This window comes from Oryzias latipes, assembly GCF_053564925.1.
Source record: "Oryzias latipes strain Hd-rR chromosome 1 unlocalized genomic scaffold, Olatipes_Hd-rR_3.1 chr1_Y".
Classification (NCBI taxonomy): Eukaryota; Metazoa; Chordata; class Actinopteri; order Beloniformes; family Adrianichthyidae; genus Oryzias; species Oryzias latipes.
Window position 1 is genome coordinate 198,440 of NW_027616335.1, and position 9,917 is coordinate 208,356.

Consider the following 9,917-nt stretch of genomic DNA (forward strand, 5'->3'; position numbering starts at 1 on the left):
ACTTAGTATCCTATATAGTGTGTTAGCCATTTTGTAGGGCTGTCCGGATCTCCGGTTGTGTCCAAATTCCTTTACTTCCCACTACTTGGAGCACCAGATCAGTTTTTAGTAGTTAGGGAGTAGGGAGGGAATAGACATAGCCTACAATTCCAAAATTCAGTGCTCTAAAAATTTCCCACAAGTCTCCGTAATTGAGATATGCTCACTTGTTTTAGACCATAATGCATTGCATTTTAATGATTTATCATTTTTGAAAAAAAAGGAGTTTTTTTTATTTTTTTAAACCATCCAAGTTTTTATGACCAGAACACAGTGGGTATATAAAAACAAGGCTCATTCTTATTCATCTTTTACTTTGGGAAATCTGTGACGTCGTTTTTGGTGTTTATAAAAAAGTAGTGAGCATAGTGTCTGAATTGCTTTTAAAATTCAGGGCACCATTGTCCTGCACTACATAGTCTTTTGGTAGCTAGATGGTAATGAGGAAATTTGGACACAACCTATCCAGTGGAGGGCTATTGAGTGCCCTGGATGTAAATGCAATTCAGACATTTGCTACTTTCTATTATTTATTTATTTTTACAGGGCAAATATGATGTCACGCATAGTAAAAACCTTATAAATATGAAAACTTTGATCCACTGTGTTCTGAAGATGAAAACTTCAGTGATTTTTAGAAATACATTTTCTTAAAATAAATGTTTCAAACACAATACGTTGTAGTCTATAGCCTATTTGCTAATCTAATGAGCATTAGTGCTTACTGGTTTTTCTCTGAGACATCTGGGAAATTTCCAAGCTACTGGATTTTGGAATTGTAGAGTGGGACACCCCCAACAAAATGGCGTACTGGGTTAGTGAAGAAATTTGGACACGATTCTTACGCAATATCCAGACATTTTTCATTTGTTGGGGAAGAAAATCACACAAAGTACCGGTAGCTTAAGATGTAAATACTTAAGTACATTTAGATAATGTTAACTGAGCTGACTGCTCACACTGCCAGTGCTGTTGAGCAAGCTAACAGGCATCATGCAAAAAAGGGAGTTTATCAAAATTGAAAGTAGAGGCAGGGTTTATACAAGTTGCTGCACATGCTTCTGTGAGCGTCTGGCTTCAAACAAGCTAGAAAGTTGAGTCACATTCTAATGTACAAGCCCTTTTTGGGAAATTAAGTAACAGTCATATTCAGTAAAAAGGTGGCTCAGTAACTGAGTCAAGGAGATTCTGAGGTTCAGTTTCAGTTGCGAAGTACGTCAAACAGTAGACGGCAGCCTTTGGACTGCTGCCCTTACATTCTACACATTGCTCTACTTTGTGTACAATTACCATAGAACTCCAGCAGAAAATTCATTGATCTTCTCACAGTTAAATGAGCAGCACTGTCTGCAGGGTTGATGCTGCATGCCCCTTTATAGTAGGTGTACAGTCTTGTAATGACAATATTTTTTATATATATAGATTAAATGTATTTTTATGCAGTTTAATGCTTTCTGTGAGCAGTAACCTTCGCTTGGCACTAAAACAGTTCTTATCTTAGTGCGTCACTAAAATCTGATTAAAGAAGTTTCAAATGCACTTCATACCCACCTATAAACACTTCAGAAGACAAGCCACATTCTTTAATTCAAACGAAACGCCACAAAAGAGGTAGGGCGCTTCTGTTGCAGTAAAACTCAGAATTTGTAGAGAACTAAACTTGTTCTTAATGAGGAAGAGGAAGTAAGGAAGGGGTCTTTTTTCCAAAACTCTTAATTTTATTTTTAACTTTAGGATTTCAGTATGAGCTCTTTGCACGAGGAATGGGGTTACTATGATGAATTTTCTTGGTATGAGGACAAAGGTTTTGGTTTATAAAAGCCACCGGCTGTGAATCATCATTTGTTTCAGGTATGAATAACTGGCTTTATGAGCCGTGTGTTTGCCTTCAGTCAGTGCTGATGTAATATCGGATCTGCCGCGTTTAGGCAAATGCCCCATCAAAGTAGGCAAATGGGGTTTATATAAAAACACCCTAAGAGATGTGAAACATCCACGTAAGACTTGAGATAAATATTAAAATAGTTTGTCCTCACATCATACGTTTGGGTTAAATAAGTCAGCTAAACTGATAATAGATGGTATAATTCCATAAAAGTGATGGAGTTATAATGAACTAACAAAGTCCACCTTAAGTTGGCAAAAATAATAGGGAAAAAAATGACTTAAAGGTGAAAAAAAGAGATGTGCGCACAGCTCTGGCAGCGGATCATCTAAAGATGTTGCTGATGCCTTGAGCCTGTAATCAGAACGCCGTTCTTTTCATCAAAAACTGCCTGAAGCCCCCCAGGATCACAAACAATTTTAAGGAAGGGAATCCCCCTTCTCTTTTAGCTGCACACATTTGCCACAGTGCTCATTTTGATGGATAAAAACTATTGACTCTTCTTTTTTTTTTTTTTTTTACCAAGCAATGTAGAAAAAAAAAGATGTCCTAACTGATTTCATCAGTCAGTTAAACTGAAATGATCTGCTCGAATCTACAACAATCCAGTTCAAATAAACTTGTCTGCTTTTTTGGGAATTCCCTCGCATGGAGGGAAATTCCCATTCTTTTAGGAATACACAGAAGATTAAAGGTCGTTCGATATCCTTTCTGTATTTGTCTGGATACTTAAAGTTCTCCCTGTCTTTTTTTTTTTAAGTATATGTACCTCTTTGGTACATCCTGATGCTTTGAAAGCAAGATTCCAACAGGAACTGATGTTCTGCTGCCATATTTCTTTTTAATTATTTCTTAGAAAAGTTCCCAGACACTCGGGTGGGGGGACTCGTGACCTATTTTTTTTCCACTCTGAGATGGGTGGGTAGAGCTCTTGTGTGTGTCTGTGTGTGGAACTTCAGTCACTTTTAGACCCTGTTGTAATGAGTAGGTGTGAGCTGGCGGGGGATGTGGGGGGGAGAATCCCAAGAAGACAGCTCTTGCCCTTTTTTAGACCTTAGTGTCTGTGGTTTGCTTAAAGGCACTAAAATTAACCTCAAAAAAGCCAAAAGGTGTAGAAATTCATCTGTGGGAAAATTAGGCTGCATCATCAGTTTGTCATGTAAACTACATGTTAACAGTGGAAACTGATTTAGCCACAAATAATTTCCCCTGTTCCCTGATTACTGAGTTATCATGTGATACTGTTTTTTTAAGGGGTGGGGAGGTTGATTTTAAATATTTTTTAAGTTATGGCAAGAGACATTTCCCAGAATTAGGTCACTCTGACATAAGCAGATGTAAGAAGAATCACCACAGGAAAAATAAAAGTTCTTTTAAAGCCCTTCTGCTTTCTAAACCAGAGAGGATGAACACATTTTGTACCTGAATGATAAAAACAAACCTTTTGATAGGTGAGTCATATCTGTACGAGTGAAGTCAGTGTTACAGCACAGACATTCATAGTTTCTAAAGACTGCAGGTTTGATGTTCAGGCCATTGTGACGACAAATCCAGGAATTTCTCAGATGACATTTTCATATTCTGACAAATCAGTCATTTGAGCCCAATTTCACTCAAGTTCAATGTTAAAGTAGAGACAGAAACACATTTTAAGATTGGCCTTAAGATTTTTGTTTACAACGTCATTCCGTCTGTTCTGCGCTTGAATAAAATAAAAAAATGCTTTTGATGAGGTCAAAATAAGTCAAAGCAAAAAGTGTGGCAGGTATGTGATGAACCAAAAAAACTAGTGCTGTTATTTGGCGTTCTCAGAGCTGCAACTACTTACTTCCTGTTTGAACAGGGGATGTCCAACTTCCTGCACTTACTACACCAAACCCATGACAACGAACGAGCAAACAACATTTCCGTCAAAATGATGCTTCAGCGTCTGACTGCATGGTGTTTTAGTCATCCACCGTTTAGTCACCGATCTGGCAGCCGTGGAGCCTTGGGTGCAACTTGAGCTGACCCCTCTTTGTGCCCTCATGCTGTTTACCTCAGCTACACACAACAGCTGGGAATCTGGCTTGTCACAGTACAGCGAGCCCATTCAAGCAACACTGGGAAAGGGGGTTTTCCACAGTGTGAGACGCACGTGACACACTAAAGAGACGTGCACAGGGGCGCCGATTAAGTAGCGCCAACGTTTTTGTGGCAAGGGCATGCTCTCTGGTTGCAGCTGGAGGCTTGCAGACCTTTGAAAGAAAGAAGAAAAATACATTGCACGACCAAATCAAAAAAAAAAAAAAAACACCACCAAAAGAAAGGTTTGTCAGTCTTTTATTACAAAAATAATGCACATCTTAAAATATGGGACTGTAGTCAGTTTGAATAAAATATGTACACACGTATTTTTACAAATAATTTGAATATTTATGTATATTTATAGGGCTTTGATGGGATCAAAAATGCAAAAGATTGCAGTATTCCCATCTTCCAGTTATATACTCAGAATAAATACCAATTTACTTATATACTTTGAAACTTATTAAAAAATACATTTTTTAGTAATTATTTAAAGAGAAGTTGTTTAATTTAAAAGAGCAACACAATAAAATAGCACCACATGAACAATTAGGTGTCTAGATTCAAAAATATAATTATTAAGAGAAGCTTATGCACGAATTCCCTAAATCTTACAATCCAACATTTGGTTTTTGGGCTGAATGTCAAAAAAAGTGCGATGTTTTTTTTATGTAATTGGAGATACTGAGGTATATGTATATCTCATTGGATTGGATATTGCATTGACATAAAATCTCCTCCTACTGCCAAAAATGTTTGCAGTAAGAGAAATCAGAATACGGCGTGGGATGTACACACTCCCCCAACTGAAATGAACAGACTTCCCAAGAAACACAGTTGGATTTTACGTCATTAAGAATAAAAACCCTTTCAAGGAAGTTGACTGATTCCGTTGGTTCCTTTACAGTCAAACGTCTCTGAATTGGAATCCCCATCCAGATACATTTGTTTGCATTGTAGTGCAGCTATTCAGTGTTCAAAAAGAGTCAGAAGGCATTCTTGAGCCAGTGCAGTTCCGCTTATAGTCGAGCGCACTCCTCACAATGGTTCAGATACTCCGCAGCTTCTGTGTCGTTGAACCTGGCGAGGCACTGTGGGCACTGCAGCTCCGACAGGCCCGGGCTCATCCAGGCCGCGCTTGGCGTCGCTGCAGCAGCTGCAGCTGCAGCTGCAGGCGCCTGCTGTCTCTCAGCAGAGCTCCTCAACAGCGGCTCCGGAGAGTCCTTACTCCGCTTGGAGGAGATCCGGTGTCCTATGTGTACACGACACAAGGGGACCACGTCTCTGCTGTCCCTGATTGCACCTTGCTGTAAAATGAAAACAGCGTTCAGGATCTGTGTCGTTGACTGAATGGAGCATCTAGAAAACGCTTATCTGACAAATAGGAAGGTGATGTCACCTGCTTGTGTAGCTGCTGTTTTAACTGGGAAATCTTCTCCTTTAGATCTTCAATTTGACCTTGTGCTCGCTCCCTGTCAGCACGCTCTGACTTAAAGTCCTCTGCGTAGATGAGAACCTTTAAAGGAAAAGAAAACACCTTCAGTTTAAAACTCCAAAATTAATTAACAAAAAAGGTAAAATACACCTTAAATGTATTTAAGATTCTGCTATAAATATAAGAATCAATGCCAACCTGCTGCTCCAATGTTTGGATTCGCTCGTGGCTTCGATTCCTGACCTCCTCAACCTCCCTTTCCAGCTGGGTGCACTCCTGTATCTTCTCCTCCAGTGAGGTGTTGAGGCGACAAATCTCCTGCTGAAGCAGCCCCGAGCTGACAGGGCCCACAAGCGGCACGAGCCCCTGCCCGCTGCTCTCCTTCAGCCTCTGACACAAACCCCGGATGTAGTCCTCTCTGCTGGAGTCGTACTTTTGCCACTGAGAGTTCAGGCCCTGCACCTTAAAACCAACCAACCGGACTCCATGTTAGACGCTTTCATCAAAATCCTCTTTGTACCATTCAAGACGAAAGTCATGGACTTCTTACAGACTTACATATTCAACACGTTGCTTTAGCTGTTGATTCTCTTCCTGTAGCTGACGAATTTGAGATTTGATCGAAGCTGAGTCTGACAACTCTGATGGCTAAGGAGAGGAAAGTGGAGAACTTATAACAGAGCTGGCCTCCACAAAAACATCAAATTTTGATTGAAGACAAGGACACCCTGGTCAGCTTTTGACCTTCCACCATATCACACACCTCTTTCACCTTTTGCTGCTGGGGCATCTCCACCACCTCTCCACCTCTTTCTCCAGCTCCCTTCTTCTCTTCCAGTCTGCTCAGCAGCTCCTGGCACACCTTAACCGTTGCCCCCAGCTGGCCCCGGAGCTGGTCGGCCTCCTCAGCCAGGGATGTGCAGAGAACGGATCTGGTGGCCTCGGTCCGCTCCTTTTCTGCCAGGGCCGTCCGGAGTCTTTGGATCTCCTGGTCTTTCTCATGGTCCGGCTGACACCGGACTCTTTCCAGCTCCAGCTCTTTTTCCCTGAGCAGCACGTTCAGCCTTTGGATCTCCTAGAGAATCAGCCAAAAGGAGTGTAAAGCAAATGTTGGAAATCATTTATTGGTTGACATTTACTGTAAATAGAAATATATATATATATATACTTTTATGATTACTTATTTGTTTAATGAAGTGAACAAATATATTGTAAAATATGAAATAACTTTTTACTCCATGAAAATGACCTCGAAAGGTCATTTTCCACTTCATAATTGCCATCGTGTTGATGGTGCGTTCAGGTACCCAGAGTTGCATGTCTCACCTCAGCCTGTCGCGCTGCCCTCACATCCGCGTCTTTCCTCTTCTGCTTCGCTTTGACGATTTCCTTCACTAGACTTTCCACTAAAGAGTTGGACGGACCGACGAGCACGGACTCGTTATCCCCCACCGTCATGTAGATCCTCTCGTACCGCCCCAGCCGGGCTTTTAAATCTGCGATGATGTTGTCCTTGACGTTGATTTGCTTGTGGAGAAGCTCGATTTCCTGGCGCTTCTCGTGGTACAGCGTATTCAGCACACTGTAGCTCCGCGTTTTCTCCCTGGCTGAGTCGTAGTCAGATTTCAGGCTGCCCTTATCCATTTTCGGGCTCGGCTCGGTTCGGTTTGACAGAAGCCGCTTTTAAAAATCCAGCATTTGACGCCTTCTGTTTTGCCTGTGCTCGCTGGTGTTCAGAAATACTCTGTGAGGGTAAATTCTGTCGGAGATTTTGGTATTTCAGTGTCGGGGATTTCCTAAAGGGAACTTCCCCGCGGACTTTTTTCAGCTTCGTCAAAACGGAGCCATGCCTGCCATCTCACAAACGTTTTTGACGAGCGCCATTGGTGGGGGAAAAAATGGGTTTACACGCTTTTTTGGGGGGCAGAGATTTGACAAACTATAAAACTCTATAAGTGGTCCCAATTACGGCTCTGAAAAGGAACGCAACTGCTGCGTTCAAGTTCATCGCTCATTTGAGCTGTTCAAGGAAGAGAGCGCAGTTTAAAGAAAAAAGATTAATTTTTCTCCAGCATAAATACAATTTTTACTAGCTTAACTGTTTATTGTGTTTTATATTCCGCCTGTGAATTACACGGTAATCCTACTTTTTTGGTTTTATTGCGTTATCCGACCCTTCGTGGGGGCGCTGTTAGCCTGATTGGCACCACATGTGACTTCAAAACAATATTAATTTCCCGGAGGACTTCTCACAGTTTCCAACACACCTGACACGAGGACACATCAAAGAATTGAAGGATCTTTCTGGGTTTGGTATTTACTTTCCCTAACTAACATTAAACGCACCTTCCCTTTCTCGTGCAGTTAGGTTCTGACAGATTCTAGTTCAGGCAACAAAGACTGACTGCTGTGTTCACTTAAGTGATTTTACCGTCTAAATGTGCTGGTAGTGTAATAGACCTATTTAAGCATTAAATCAAAAGGTTGTTAAAATATATAAGAGAAGTGTTGTAGTTTTATGACCCTGGCCTCACATTTTTACTGAAATGTATACTGTTATCAGTCCTACATTAGGTTTAATGTTTCAATTGTTTTCATTTATCATAGTTAAAATGCAAAAAGGTTAATAATTAAAAGTGAGGAAAATAGTAATTGCAGAGGTTTATCACTAATAATTGCAATTATATATATAAAATTGCAATATACAATTGCCCAAAAATATAAAGTTAAAAATACATGCATAACAGTACAATCGTGCAAAGCAAAGACTATGTATTCTGTTTTTCAAGCCAATGCCTACACTATTTTTTGCAATTTATCTTAGATATGGCCAAAGTTTTTATAGCACCAAAGATCTGTTTGTGTTTGAAACTTGTGGCCAGTGGGACTTCCCACAGTATATATATGGGGGTGCTGTTACTTTGTGTGTGTGTGTGCGGGTGTGTGTGTGTGTGTGTGTGTGTGTGTGTGTGTGTATATATGTGTATATATATATATCCTTTTGCAAAGCCTACACCTTGGGTCTTGTCTGGTGTGGTAGATCTGAGCCTCTATTGCTCTGGTGCTCAGGGCTTTTTCCTGAGCTGCCAGGTTGAGCGCTTCAGTGCTGTCCTGTAGGCCAGCCCTTTCTAACCATTGGTAAGATTTATTGATATCAGCCACTTCAGTTATGGTCCGGTGGTACATCCCATGCAGGGGTTTGTCCTCCCATGAGGATCTGTCCTCCAGCACTGAATCCTCTGCTCTCCATTGCCTGAGACATTCACTGAGCACACTGTCAGCTGGGGCCTTGAGCTTGATGTAATCGTGCATCTTGGATGTTTAATCCTGGATAGTGGCTTCTACACTCACTAGTCCTCAGCCTCCTTCCTTGCGGCTAGCATACAGTCTCAGGGTGCTAGATTCGGGATGGAACCCTCCATGCACGGTGAGGAGCTTTCGTGTCTTAACATCCGTTGTCTGTATCTCTTCCTTTGGCCATCTTATTATTCCTGCAGGGTATCTGATAACTGGCAATGCGTAGCTGTTTATTGCCCGGGTCTTGTTCTTGCCATTGAGCTGGCTTCTCAGGACTTGCCTTCTTGTTGGAGGTATTTAGCTGTTGCAGCTTTCCTTGTTGCCTGCTCCAGGTTGCCATTTGCCTGTGGAATTCCAAGGTGCTTGTAACTGTCCTCAATGTCTGCTATTGTTCCTTCTGGGAGTGAGAACCCTCCTGTATGGACTACCTTGCCTCTCTTTGTCACCATCCGGCTGCATTTCTCGAGCCCGAATGACATCCCAATGTCAGTACTGTAGATCCTGGTGGTGTAGATCAGGGAGTCAATGTCACGCTCGCTCTTTGCACATAGCTTGATGTCATCCATGTAGAGGAGGTGACTGATGTTGTCCCCATTTCTGAGTTGGTATCCATAGCCAGTCTTGTTGATTATTTGGCTGAGGGAGTTCAGACCTATGCAGAACAGCAGTGGGGACAGAGCATCACCTTGGTATTTCCCACATTTGATGGACACTTGTGCAAGTGGCTTGCCATTGGCTTCAAGGGTGGTTTTCCACAGCTTCATTGAGTTTACTATGAAGGCTCCTAGAGTCCTGTTGATGTTGTGTGTGTGTGTATGTATATATATATATATATATATATATATATATATATATATATATATATATATATATATATATATATATATATATATATATATACATACATACATACACACATACACACATACATACACACACACACACACACACACACACACACACACACACACACACACATAAAAAGTACGACTAACAGCATATACACAAACACACACACACACATAAAAAATACGGCTAACAGCACAGCCAATGTTCTCCGGAATGCACAGAGCTACAGTAACAGTCTTTATTCCATCTTTATTCCATTGATGGACATTTGAATCCTCTTTGCCTTACAATTTTTTAAAAAGTTATTTGATATGATCAAATTTGACTTTCAAACTACAATAAACC

At 41.1% G+C, this 9,917-nt stretch overlaps 1 protein-coding gene across 2 annotated transcripts; it reads right to left on the reverse strand.

The window, feature by feature from the left end:
* Positions 1-4,230: 4,230 nt before the first annotated feature.
* On the reverse strand, positions 4,231-7,575 carry LOC101159488 (TNFAIP3-interacting protein 2). 2 transcript variants are annotated; one of them, XM_011477075.4, is made up of 6 exons: positions 6,753-7,575; positions 6,190-6,501; positions 5,985-6,074; positions 5,625-5,888; positions 5,391-5,507; positions 4,231-5,298 (listed from the first exon to the last, which is right to left on the reverse strand). In XM_011477075.4, the coding sequence occupies exons 1-6, from the start codon at positions 7,068-7,070 to the stop codon at positions 5,011-5,013; spliced, it is 1,389 nt and encodes a 462-aa protein (XP_011475377.1). In that variant the 5' UTR covers positions 7,071-7,575; the 3' UTR covers positions 4,231-5,010. The 2 variants fall into 2 exon arrangements, with proteins under 2 accessions (XP_011475377.1, XP_023813919.1); XM_023958151.2 differs by having other exon boundaries at positions 6,199-6,501; positions 6,753-7,560.
* Positions 7,576-9,917: the final 2,342 nt, after the last annotated feature.

Bases quoted from the DNA above. Each gene is read 5' to 3' on its own strand.
- LOC101159488 (XM_011477075.4), bottom strand. From the start codon at position 7,070: ATGGATAAGGGCAGCCTGAAATCTGACTACGACTCAGCCAGGGAGAAA. The intron at 6,075-6,189 runs GTGTGTGATATG...TCCTCTCCTTAG, and splicing joins AGCAGCAAAAGGTGAAAGAG to CCATCAGAGTTGTCAGACTC. The intron at 5,299-5,390 runs GTGACATCACCT...TTCATTTTACAG, and splicing joins AACAGCAGCTACACAAGCAG to CAAGGTGCAATCAGGGACAG.